This window comes from Musca vetustissima, unplaced genomic scaffold, assembly GCF_032173495.1.
Source record: "Musca vetustissima isolate MV318-11 ecotype Yass unplaced genomic scaffold, APGP_CSIRO_Mvet_v1 utg16819, whole genome shotgun sequence".
Classification (NCBI taxonomy): domain Eukaryota; kingdom Metazoa; phylum Arthropoda; class Insecta; order Diptera; family Muscidae; genus Musca; species Musca vetustissima.
The window spans coordinates 74,149-88,323 of record NW_026873453.1 but is presented as its reverse complement, the minus strand read 5'-3'; the positions used below and the strand labels follow the sequence as shown (position 1 = coordinate 88,323).

General features: G+C 30.9%; 1 protein-coding gene across 1 annotated transcript in view; it reads left to right on the top strand.

Moving 5' to 3' along the window:
- Nucleotides 1-14,175, top strand: part of LOC133325270 (serine-rich adhesin for platelets) — a 103,289-nt gene that overhangs the window by 31,392 nt on the left and 57,722 nt on the right. The window contains exon 2 of the mRNA XM_061534061.1: nt 14,008-14,103. Coding sequence (XP_061390045.1) covers nt 14,008-14,103 — 96 coding nt within the window. The remainder of the gene's footprint in view (nt 1-14,007; nt 14,104-14,175) is intronic.

The window sequence follows — 14,175 nt, the reverse complement described above, 5'->3', positions numbered from 1 at the left end:
AGGAAATGTGTGCTTGAACAAAAACAAAGAAATTATTGAAAAACAAATCAAAACAGAAAAACAGAGTGTAATTATTTATAACGATAATTAACAACAAAATATAACGGTTAACGGTTATTAATTACAAAGTAAAAAATACAGACGTTCGCTTAGATATACCGTTCCAATTCCGTTCTGTTTCGTATCGTTCGTTCGTTTGGCCGTCGTTCATCTAAAGTACCGTTCACAATGATTTTATCGCCATCCCTAGTCGGTGGTTGGGAAAAACTTGAATTATGGGATCATACCCCAGCCATTTTGCTGGGCCTGCTGTTTATGGTGTGTACCGTGGAGGTGGTCGTTTGGAATATGACCAACACCTTGTTTTTACGTTCCAGTCCATTTGTCGAGCAGGATGCCGACTACAATGGTTCGGATGAATATGAAGATGAAAATATCTACTATGAACATCTGACAAATGAATACGATCGAATGATTTATCGTATGCAACGGCAACAACAACGTCTCATGGAGGAGAGAAGACGTCGTTTCTATGAAGATGATGATTTGGATGGTGATGAAAGTTCTAGAAGTTCAATCGGTGGCAGACGGAGGCGGTTCTATCCCGGTCATTCATCGGCAATTGGATTATTTCGGTTTTTCAATTGAAATTAAAAAAATGTTTTGGATATTTCCATGAAAAGGAAAATGGGAAATTTCTGAGGATATTTGTAAAGTGTTACAGTGAAAGTCTGCACAATGGGGCAATGTTGTGAATTGTAACCATTAACTTCGGCCAATGATACCAATTAATAATGCAATGCTAGAATTCCATATTGGGGTACACACATTTTTCAAAACCCCAATGTCCGTCTGTGTTAAATTTTCCTGTACAGTTGTTTTATTGTATATAGTGTAATTAATAATTAATTAGTTTTTAATTAGATTTAAAGTATAATTATTCTTTATGGACTTGTGTGTGCGTGTTTGAAAAAAAAACTATTGGAAGTGTCTACGTCTTATTAGAGAATTAATGGAATGTTGAGTTTTTTTGTTAAAAAACTTAAAATTATATTTTAAAAAATAGTCTGCTAGTGAACAATAGTGTCTGGATATCGCCTGACTTAATGGAAAAATATTTCAAATAAAAAAAATGCAAAAGAAATTGTTTGCCATAATTTGCAATGCAAATTAGATTTTTTTTTTTTTTTTTGTTAAAGTTGCTGATCATCTGTTTTCTTTGTTTTATCATCATCAAATGTTCGAAAATTTAGAAAAACAAGTTTTATGCAGAGAAATTTTTGTATTTCGAATAGATTCGTCATAATAAAAATAATCTTCTAAGCGTAAAACATAACCGGTTCGGAAAAGTATAGTCACTGTCTGTGGTCACCACAATAGACGCCGCCTCAGCAACACGTCAGTGAATTTTTTCTATAAACAAATACCAAAAAAAGAAATAATAATAATAATAAAATGAAAAGGTAAATGGAAGTGTGAAAATTCAACGCTAGTCTCGAGAGATTTTTTGCCATAAAACAAATAAAAAAAATTTAGGGCGACACTCCAGACTCTAGGGAATTTATTATGAGTTCAATGGACTCCAAAAAAAGTTTATAACATTTGGGAATATTATTTTATCAATTGATTGGTACATTAATTCGACCATTGACCAATGGGATCTACATGAACGCTGGGATCAAAAGGAACTAGGCGAACGAGAGCCGAAAGAAACAACTCAAGCAAAATGAACTAGATGAACGAAAGAACGGATCATAGTACCGATCATTGCTTTACGGAATAGTTTTATTGAACGAAATCGTTCCGGAACGGTCCAGTACTTATTATACATTTTGAAAAAATGGATCATAAATCGTACAACATATTCTAAGAATATATCTTTTCATGTCGCCAGACAAAAAAAAATGAAGTAACAAATTTTATGATTAGATTTCTCTTCACAGTTTAACTTTCGAGTTTCAAAGTCCATTTATTTGTTTTGGTAATAAGCATTGGTCTTTTGTTCAAATCATCAGAAACTTTGGCACAGAATCATTAGTAAAACTAAACTATGAATATTTTTATTTACGAGGACACGCCAGATTTCTACCTTAACTTACAGATATTATTTCAAACTTTAAATAATTTATTTAATAATTCAAGAATTCCTATCCATTTCAGTTAAAAAATTGAGCATTTAAAAAGTACATCTCAAAATTTAAATTGTTGTGTTTAAAATCCGAAATATTTCATTTGAAAATCAAAATAATACATTAAAAATTCAAATAATTTCATTTGTAATTCAAATAATTTCATTTGTAATTCAAATAATTTCATTTGTAATTCAAATAATTGTATTCGAAATTCAGGTTATTTCATTTGAAAATCAAAATAATGCATTAAAAATGCAAATAATTTCATTTGTAATTCAACTAATATTATTCGAAATTCATATTATTTCATTTAAGTTTTATTCGAATTTCAAATGAATTACTTGAATTACAAATTGAAATATTTGAAATTCAAAAAGAAAACTCCCATAAAAATTCTAATTACCCATTTACATTTTAAAAGAATCACATTTGAAATTCCAAATTATTTTAATTCAAATTATTTGTAATTCAAATTATTTCATTTGCAATTAATACAATTTAAATTGAAATTCACGTAAATGTAAGCCATACTACAAAATATTCTAAAAAATGTTTTGAATCTGATAATATGAATTACTAATAAATTGTTTAAAATTGAAATAGAATGAAATTCTTGAATTTCAAATTAAAAGTTTGGAATTTCAAATTGAATACAAAAGAAATCATTGAAAGAAGTAATACAAAATATTTGATATTTAAAATATTTAAATTGTAATATACTTAAACATTTAAAATTTAAAATTTTAAACATTTAATTACAAAATTAACTGTAAATGTTTTGAATTGCAATTGTAATAATACGAAGTACATTATGGAATTATTTGAATTTCAAATTGATTAAAAAAATGACTAATCAAATTATTTTGAAATTATTTTGAGTTCCAAATAAAAAAGTTTCAGTACAGACATTTTTATATATTTTTTGTTTGGACATATATTCTAATTTTAATTCTAATCCAATAACTAGATTTTTAAATGTCCCAATTCATCGATTGAAAGTTCATTTCCAGATATTTAACGTGGGTTGAGATATCCGAGAATAAAACAAAGACATTGTAAGCTAGTGTATTATTCAAAATCGCCCATGCTCTGAAACAAATAATGCTTGCAAATTGACATTTCTTAAAAAGGAAAAATCTTTAATAACAAAGTCACTCCTATTGTTTTTGGTTATTGTGTTCAAAAACTATCGGTTTATTTCTCCTTCTAATGACTTTTGACCGTTTTTAGAATAAAAATGGTGGGAATTTGTTTTTATTTTTTATAAGTTGTACAATTCCATTTCGGATACATTCAATGTCAAACACGTGAATTTAGATCTACAGTAAGTTGCTTTGCAAATGTTTAAGAGTTTCTATTAAAACAAATATTGCAGAATCATCATAATATTATGCCTGGATTGATTCCCTAGTTTTTTGATCTCTTTCACATTTTCAAAATCTTTTGTTTATTATATTCCCTGAAATCTCACATTCAAACTTGTCGATTAGCTTTGTTTTTAGCGTATAGGCAAATTTCTAAATATCTCATATTAATTGTTCTGTAAGCCGGCTCGTGTTTTGAAATGGGTCAATACTCTTCTTAAAATATTGATAATTAATTGGATTGGAATGAAATCTTAAAAATATTCTGACAACTGTTAAATGCCATATTTATGAATATAATTATTGGAACCAATTATCTTTGAATTTTGGAACACGTGTATTACTATTGTGTATTGTTGCCTTCATAATTTATGTATTTCGAATACACGCGACTTCATTTTTTTTTAACTAATAAGAAAAATGAATGAAAGAAATTGCACCCTGGGCCCAATTATAGAATTTTTTGTAAACCGGTTCTAGGATTTTAAGCCCGGGTTTCAATTTTTTTACAAATATATAATTTTTAAATTTTTGTTATTAAATTCTGAAACATTACGAATTGTGGAAAATTGAGGATTATTAAACCGAATTTTCGGTTTTTAGAACCGGGTTATCAGTTTTTAAAACCGGGTTTTCGGGTTTTGGAACGAATATGTGTGGATTTTTAATCACATTTCATTAGAAATTACACCCTGGGCTTAATTATTGGATTTTTTTGTAAACCGGTTTTTCGGTTTAAAACCCGGGTTTCAAAAATTTTTTCAACGAATATTGAATTTTTAAGTTATTTTCTTCAAAATCGAAAATATTACCAATTGTTGAAAAGTATTCCTATGGATTTGTGCCACGGTTCTTATCGGGTTTACTTTGATACCACATACGAAATTTTCAAGAATCTCGTCAAACTCAATTTCTTAATTAATTTCATTAGAAATTACACTCCTGGGCCTAATTATGGATTTTTTTGTAAACCGGTTTTTCGGTTTTCATACCCGGGTTTCAAAATTTTTTTTACCGAATATTGATTTTTTAACTGTTTGTTATAAAATTCTGAAACATTACGAATTGCTCTTACGTACCACTGGTTCTTATCGGTTTTCCTTTCATATCACATACGAAATTCTCAAGAATCTCATCAAACTCAATTTCTTAATGAATATGGTTACAAACCCTAATATGTGTCTGTTTGTAATTAATCAAATGCTGTAATTGATTTGATTGTTTTATAGATTTTGTTAACAATTAAATAAAAAAAATAGACCTATTTAATTTTCATACATACGCACCCATACAAAAGCCAGGCACCCTCCATATACCTCAAAACGTTACTTTTTTTGTTTATAGTATTGTTACGAATCCATGTTTCTGTTTTTGGTATGCAAATTGTAAAATAAATTATTGACGAGGGCCGGCAATAGATTTAATTAGCCGTTTTATATGCAAACGGTGTTCAATTGAAAACAAAAGCCTTTCACAAATGGCTGTCACATCAACAAATGATAAATCAAGAAAACCGAAAGAAAGAAGGTAGAAAAAATATTAGTAAAATGTATTCACAAACAAGAACCAAAATTGGTTATGCCAAAATTAACAAAAAACAACAACAATTTCATTACAATGAACTCTCTTTGCCAAATATAAATTATTCAAAATCCCAAGCAATATAGATAACCACTAGACTGGTCGGTACATTTTTTCACATATCGCTTGAGGTTTGCTTGCGCTTTATTTGAAAGTAATATGAAGTCATGTGGTTATTATTACAAAAAAAAATTATTATTAAAAAAATATATGATAAATTACAGAAAATATTGATACGTCTTTTTGTTAGAAATACAATATAATATCTGATTTTAATTCAAAATAAAAATGCAAAATTTCCAATTAATTAGTTTCTTAAATACCATTTAAAAAAATATTACTCCTTTTTTATGAAGAAACTTTGCAAGAAATTTTTTATGAGACGATCCACTCTTTTTTTCTTCAGGCACACACACACACACATACAAAGGTATACCTTCTCTAACTCATAAAAATGTTTATTTTTTAGCTTTTACGCCAGACCATTAAAAATGTTTTGAAGTTCAACAAACTGATAGACTGACTGACTGAATCTGATCAAAATCAAGACTCTACATTTAAGTTCTAGCCAATAATATAGTTAATGTATGTAGTTAACTATGTGTCTGTGTCTCTATATCTTCTTTTTCTATATATTCATCTAGTAATTACAACCTGCCAGTTAAATATTTAGATTTAAGCAAAAAAAAAAAAACTATACGAAACAAAAAACAATCTCCAAAACGAGAAGAAAAAAAATTTTCCTTTGTGATATTTTTTGTTAAACAAAACTATTTTTTTTAAAAGAACGAATATTCTTAATATTAAGAAAAAAAATTTAGGTTTATGAAACGAACGAAAAAAAAATAAAATTGAATTAAAAACAATTAAAAATATAATTTATGCGTTTGTTTTAATTACAATAAAAAATGCATCGGAATATATGGTATTGAGTGGTATAAGTATTACTTTGATTTTTTCCTCAATATAAAACAAAATATATAAAAAATTATTTGAATTTAATATTTCTCTACCAATTTTGTAATAATTTTTGAAAAATATATTAATTTGTTTGTTTTAATTATGATAAAAAAAATAACTTAAAAAGGGTATTGAATGTATTTTTTATTATTTCAAAATAAAAAATACATAAAAATATATTTGCTGTCCAAAAGCGAATTGACTTCTTCTTTGTAAAAATTTATTCCCATGCTCATTAATATTCAAAATGTATTTCAAAATGTTTTATTTATTTGTCTGTGTTTATGGTGTCTTTAATGATGCAATGACATGTCTTATTTTGAAATTTATATAAAATAATAAAAACAAATTAATGCATTGTACTCCAACCCTTCGATGGAAAATTTCAAAATATATTTAAGAAGGAGTCAAACGAACAGAAAAAAAAATTAAATTCATATACAGGCACATTGCAACATATATAAAGGGTGATTTTTTAAGAGCTAAATATCGGAAAAATGCTTGAAATGGATATAACACAATTTCTGGAGATTATGTCATGCAAATATTGACCGCGACTGCGGCTCAAATGGTCCATCGGCGTCAGTAATGTCTTGTGTCAATTGAAGCGGATTTGTCTTTATAGACTTGGGTTTTCAGATATCCCTTTTTAAATTTCACGATCTAGATGTACAATTGACCGGCTCCGAACGTGAAATAAAATCATCTTTAGCAACGAAGCACATTGTTAGCTCAATATGTTCGCCAAGAAGCAACATATGCATGACTGGTCAGGTGAATATGGACTTCATAAATGAGCACCTCATATACAACAAGTGTTAGGTATGGTTTGCTCGTCGGCAGTGTCTTTGGGACACACTTCTTCGCCAACGATGCCAATCGCAATGTTACATTGTTATGGACCTGGACGGCATGTGGTTTAAAGAGGACGGTGCCCAAAGCCATGCCTTTCAAATTTTACAAAAAAGTTGATTAGTCCCTTAAGGATCTCCTGTTATGACCTATGCTTTTAAAAATATTTTATCCATATTTCATCCGACACGTAGATTTACCCAATTTTTTACAGATACCCTATACGTACTGATTGATGATCCTTGAGAAAGACAATTTAATTTTTTTAGCTTTCTTCAAACTTTTAACAACCGGTAATATATCGATGGATGACTGACCTTGAATATGTTTTTTTACTATGGAAGACTCGTCCAGAATATTATTACCATATAAACCCCGGGATTTATAAGGCTAATTGAAGATCCATTTTTTTTATCACGAGCCATCCCGCAATAACCTACACAAGGCCCAATGCAAATGTGGTATGTATTGGAGTCCTACAAACGTTCCTTTACATATAAAAGCTGAAAGAAATACGAGGGCTGTTCGGAAAGTTCTTAGCATAGCACAAAAAGCGCGGTATAAACAGAAAAAAGTTAAGTGTTTTGGAAACTTCCATCTCTGTTATGAAAACATTTTAAATTTTGTTTCAATCTGGCAACTCATTCATATAGAAACAGGTGTTCAAAAAAGACGCATCCGCAATTTTTTTACAATGAAAGCACGCATTTCTATTTTTTCCATTGTCAAAATTGCGGATGCTTCTTTTTTCAACATTTGTTTCTATATAAATATTTAACAGTTTCCAAACTGCCCTCGTATCGTCATCGTATCGCGGAAAAGCGTTTTCCACAGAGCCACTTTAGAAGCCAAAAACACGTATATCTAGAGAAGATCTCTAAAATAAATTCAATCTGCAGAAGACCAGAAGAAATTCTACAGAAAGATATTGGAAGAACAATATCCAGGTGCTTGAGGGCTATAAACTTGTAGGCATTCCAAGCAATAGCTTGGTAGTAAATTCCGCATAGACTACTATGGCGGACTTTGAAACAATAATGAACTCAAGCTGTTGTTATTTTGGTATATTTGTGGCAATTACGAACGGAAAATGTGAGAAGTTTTATTTATGTGCGTTATGCCCTCTTATAGTTCGTAGCTGTTGACAAATCAGTCCCGAATCCTCATGTGTTTACTCTACCCTAAACGTCCTTTTAGGAAACGTGACGACGACTAAACAATCATAGATTCAACTTACAGTTATTCCGAAGTGGTGACAGTGATCAATCCTTATTCATCCTTTAATTTCTGACGGGTTTCGAACTATTTATCTGAACACTATAAATTCTACCTTTGTCGGGCTGAAATATACACTATGACTATTTTCGGGCTTCAAAGTTGCGGACTACGACTGCAAAAACTGAAAAACTTCGATCTCAACTATAATATCTGTTCGTAAATGACCACCTTTATGACTGCATATAAGGACCCATTTACTGTCATTCGACACATCGAATTTGGAACTCTCTGAAAGACATTCATGTTTTGAAGTTTGTGATTAATATAATCGGCCATAGTCGAAGGCTGTGGGCTCTAGGCTTCCGTTGGGAAATTTCATTGCTTTAAAAGTCATATTATACCTTCCTCTACAACTACAACAACTTAAACATTTTCATCTAAACTATTCGACTTCAAATTGCAGACTACATCTACGATTACAAAACCTGAAAAACTTTGACCTCAACTATAATATCTGAGTCGTTTATTTTTAAAGTGATTTAAGTAAGTTTAAATCTTTAGGTATAAGTACATTTTTTATATACTGACATATTAAAGGTTTGATTTCTGAAATATTGTTAAGTGGTATTATTTTGTTTGTGGCTTTGTGGCCTTAAACATTACAGAATATATACGTATTATGTTTTGTAAATTTTCGTAGCATGGACTTAAACCCTTGTCAAAAAAAGCATTTGAGAGAACATCACTCTTTGGAATACCCTGTTAATCCTTCTGTATTTTATTTTATTATTTGCAATTGTACTGGGAATAAGCCTTGCTTTCCGGTACCCTGATTCCCGAAACAAATTAATCTTAACTTATCTAAACACGCACTTATCTAAATATGTCCCTAACGCAAGCGATCTAAAAACAAACTCGTTAAAGGCACTTTATCAAAAGAATATTCGAAAAACATGTTAGAAAAAATCGAAAATTATATATACTAACTTGAGATTATATATTTTGTAGAAGATCTACAGAAGGATTTATATTTCCAAAATATTTCTAAGATTCCCATAAATGACCTCAAGATGATATTTTCTTTATTCACTCTTCGCAAAAATTCTAAAAGTCAATTCATAAATCACATTTATTATTTCATAATTAGAATTAAAACAAAAGAAAAACTCAACCTCCCCCATCATCTTCAAAGTAGTTGGAAGACTTATTAACCATGTAATTAAATAGTTCAGAAGTTTGTTAAAATTACTCATTCATTATAGGGGAAACGACAAAAAAAATGAGAACTGTCTTGTAGCAATTTGTTATAGATGTCTTTCATTGGAAACAAAAAAGTGTGACCAGCGACACTTTGGTCAGTGGCGGCCGCATTAAAACAAAAACTCAAAAAAAAAACATTTTTCCAACTACTCCTCAAACCCCTTTAATGACCCGACAACAAGCACTATTTTCCAACCATCTCCAAAATTTAACATCTGTCGAATGGAAATGCGCCCAAAACAAAAAGAAAAACAATGTTCACATAATAGAAAGAAAAAATAAAAACCCCTTCCAGTCCCCCTCCATTAGGAAAAACCAGCTGTATTCAGCATAAAAAGCAAAAAAAAAGTTTTGCGTGCCAGTTAGAGACCAGCAATCGGCGGCAATTGTTTGTTCGCTCATTTTCGCTTTACATGGAAACTTGAAACTTTTCCTACTTGACCACTTTACGCTAATGTTGGTTGGTCGGTCGGTTGGTCCGGGGATGTGTGTGGTTGTGGTGGAGGGACCTAATGGTTGGCTAGGCTAGTTAGTTTTACTGGTATTATATTATCTGTGAGTAGTGTTTCTTTATTTACGTTTTCGAGTTGCTGCAGCCAGCCAGCGATTATGACATATGCTTGAGTGTAGTTTTTTTTTTTATTTTTTTGGAAAAATACGGAAGTTTTTCGCATGACAGATCACAGTGATTTCAAATGTAAACAAAAAACGTAATCAAACATACACACGTTTTATTTATTTATTTGAAGAAAAAGGTGGTTTTTATTAGCAACAACTTTTAAATGTCTTGGGTAAATATTCGAGTTTAGAATTTTATAATCGCTTGGTGGGAGATGTGAAATTTAAAATTTGATTACATTGAAAGAGTTGAAATTTAGGAGGGTATTTCGAGATAATAGTTTGGAATGTAAGAAACTAGAATATATTCTATATTATGAAGTTAGAATTTTTTAAATTTATTATATATAAAATGGACTCATTTGGAACATTAGGAAAATTTAGAATTTCTACAAATGATACCCTTAATATATAAATGTGCTCCAATTTTAAAGAAAATCACCTTCCTGATATTGTATATGTAGAGCAAGTATGGGTTAAAATTTTTATAGAATATTTGTATGTCAAAATAAGTACGAAGGACAGAAGGATGATATTTTTTAGAAAAACATTACACAATGTGTCAATTGATGGGGATTTCACGATATAGGCGTCCAATTGAACGGTTCCGAACGTGAAATAATCATATTTAATAACGAAGCACAATGTTGGCTCAATATGTTCGCTATGATGCAAAATATGTGTGACTGGTCAGGTGAATAAGGACTTCATAAATGAGCATCTCATCTACAACAAATAAATGATTGGTATGGTTTGCTCGCCGGCAGGGTCTTTGGGACACTCTTCTTCGGCAACGATGTCAATCGTCACGTTACAATGAATGAACAAGGCCGTACCGTACCATGCACAATGATTATGTTGTCCTGAAATGGAAGATATGAACCTGGACGGCATATGGTTTAAACAATACGGTAAATCTTACAAAAAAAAAAAAGGATCTCCTATATATTAACAAGGCTGTTAAAAATATTTCATACATTTAAAAATTCCGACACGTAGTTTTAGCCGATTATTTAGAGATACCCTATATCTACTGATTAAGCAAGTATCGGATAAAATTTTTATAGAATACTTGAATTTATGAGGATACGATATAACACAACCTTATGGGTACAACCTTCAGTATACCAAGAATCTTCCTGAAATATCAAGTTTTACTAATTTCGTGCAGTTCTCAGGACAGGTCTGAACATTTCTCCATTGCGCAGCACTAGTACTTGCCAAACAATTTCCATATAAACTGATTACACTCTTTTTTGTCCACCTTTAATGATTTCATTGCATACCTTTATTGATTAATTAATTAACCAAATAACAGAATTCTCATTTCAACTAGATTTTATCGGTTTGGTATTTTCCAATTAACAATTAATATTCTTTGTTCGAACAACTCAAAACAAAAGTCTTTGTCTGGTTACTTTCTTTTAGAGTGATTGTATTAAAAACTAACAACAAAACCGAAAACTAAATAAAAACTAGTTTTTCAATTTAGTTGCAGCAACTAACCAACTGCATAATATAATCGTCAGCCAAAATAGCGCTTCTATTATTATTTTTTTCTTTCTAAAATTATTAATCTTTTGTTAGCAGATGTTAGTCTTCTCTGGATCGGAATAATTAGCATAAAAATTTGAATAATAAAAGCAAACAAACAAAAAAAAAACTTGCATTCTTTATGATTACTCATTTTGATAAACAAAGAAAAAAAGAAGAAAAACCAAAACATATAAACAAATCTCCAAATCCAGTCTTAGGAATCCGATTTAATTCAGTGCATAGGAATTTTTTTCGAAAAAACCCAAGGCGCCTTTTTCTGGTCAATGCATTTTAATGTATTCGATTGAATTTTAATTGTTTGCTTAGCTAGTTACTCATTAGGTTTCCAAAAAGAAAAATTAACCTTGCCATTAGAAGAGTTCATTAACATTTGTTTTTTTTTTTTCTAAGCTTTCTACGTACTTCGACACATAATAATATTCGGCTGTGATGATTTATGCTGGAGGCGACATGGCGATCTCTGACCCGTCGTCGCCACCATCCATATATTTATTGTTTTCGAAACAGATGTTGTTTCTTTTTTCAGGTTGCTTCTTTATTTTTCTATTGGCTTCTTCTATTTATAATTCAGAATTTTTAAAATGTAACGGAGAACTTAGGCTAACTCCTAAGGAGAGTGGCTCGTTTAATCTGAGATTCATAAATATTAAAAACATTCCACGGAAGCAAGTTATGCAAATTAAAATATGAATGTAAACAAAACTTTCAATTTCCTTACAATGTGGACGAACATCAGATGTTTGTTGATTTCGCAGATCTGAGAAAGCGAATTTCTAATGATTTTTTGTAAAGTTTCTGGAAGTTATCGAAGTCTAGAGAAATTTCATGTCGTAATTAACAAAATAATATATAAAGGAAATATCACACTATTATTTTATTTGATTTCTATTTGTGATAACTGGTCAACTGTAGTCTGTCCTACGTGATGGACCTGCCATCTATCGTTGTCTATTAGCAACGCCTCCTTGAATTTTTGCAATGGTTTTGGTCTTTGCTTATTGAGTGTTGCCATTTTCCTCTGGGTGAACTATATCCTATATCTATTTAATGATCTCCTTATATGTTGATGTTGGTTTTTAGGAGATATAAGCACATTTTTAAAAATATTTGAAAACCACTACACCGGTTTGTAGCCTGGCATCCTATCCACTGCAGTACACCAGTGACCCCATAAATTATGCTGTAGCCTGTCTGCTGTAGCCTGTCCTAGGTGATGAGGTTGTCCTTGTTTATATAGTATTGTCATTTCCCTTTTATTTCTGCCATTTTTTGCCATATGTCCTGGCTGATCTCTCTTATACAAAGACTACCTTCAACGCCTCTATAAAGACTTCCTCAGTTCCACTATACAAAAAACTACTTCAGCTCGTCTATAAAAACTCCCTCTAATCGTCTATAAAGACTCCCTTCATTTTCTCTATAAAAAGTAGATTATTAGTCAAGCTACAATATGTTCTGCCAGCCTAGAAACAATTCCTCCTTAAATGCATACAGTGGTTGTGGTCGTTGCTTATTTAGTGTTGCCATATTCCTCTGGGTGGCGCTATCTCATGTCATTCCTATTTTGTTTTTGATTCCGAGGTTGGGTATTGAAATGCCCGGAGACTTTGGATTTATTTTGTCTGGAGAGGAATATAAGCCAGTTTTTACAAATACTCCAAACCCACTTTGAAAGAATGTTTCCTTCTTTGCTGCCATTTTTTCCTTCACGACCCATGGGGTTGCCTATCTACAGCAGAACGCCCTTGTAGATCTATTCATGATATACAATTGGTGAACAAAAGACTCTCCTAGGTGGTGTGGCTGTACTCGTTTATATAGTGTACCAATTTTCCTCTAGGTGGCGCTATCACCTGACATTCCTATGTTATACTATCCTCGTGTGTTGTTAAGTTCTGTAGAGATTGGTTATTAGAATTTCTTGTAGAATGGTGGCACATAATGATACTGAATCCAAAAAATGTCAGGCTATAATATTTAAAAGTCATCATATACGGATGATTCCATCCGATTTTAGGTATTTAGTTCAGGTATAAGGTACATCGCGGCCGAACTTATCGATTTTTTCACTTGTAATGGACCACGAGATTAACTTTCCATTCCACGAAAATGTTTTTGAGATTCGAAAACGGAAAACTATTCGACTACAATTAGCCATATCGTTGGTCTATACAGCCTCACTTTAGCTCGCCTATAAAGTCTCCCTTCAGATCGATTATAAGAACTTCCTGAAAGACTCATTTATAGGGATTCCATATTTAATATAGACTGTTTCTCCCTAGTCTACTGACTCCTCCACTTTTTATCACGCATCAATCAAAACTTCATTACGTCTATAAAGACTTCCTTCAGCTCAAAGCGATCATATTTTTCAGCTATTTTTGTCACTTTTTCTTTAATTAAATGTTTTTAAACCATTTTTACTAATTTGTTTGTTCTCCTTCGTCTCTTCTTTTCACTTGCAGCAAAATCTCAGATAGAAAAAAGAAGAAAGCCCATGATGGGGCGGATTATTTATGCAATGTCTGCTGTGCAGATATTGATCCTGAGGATTCAAAAACGTAAGTAAATAAATAAAGCATATACAATTAGAGAACATAATATTCTGGTTTTTTAATGGATAACAGATCATT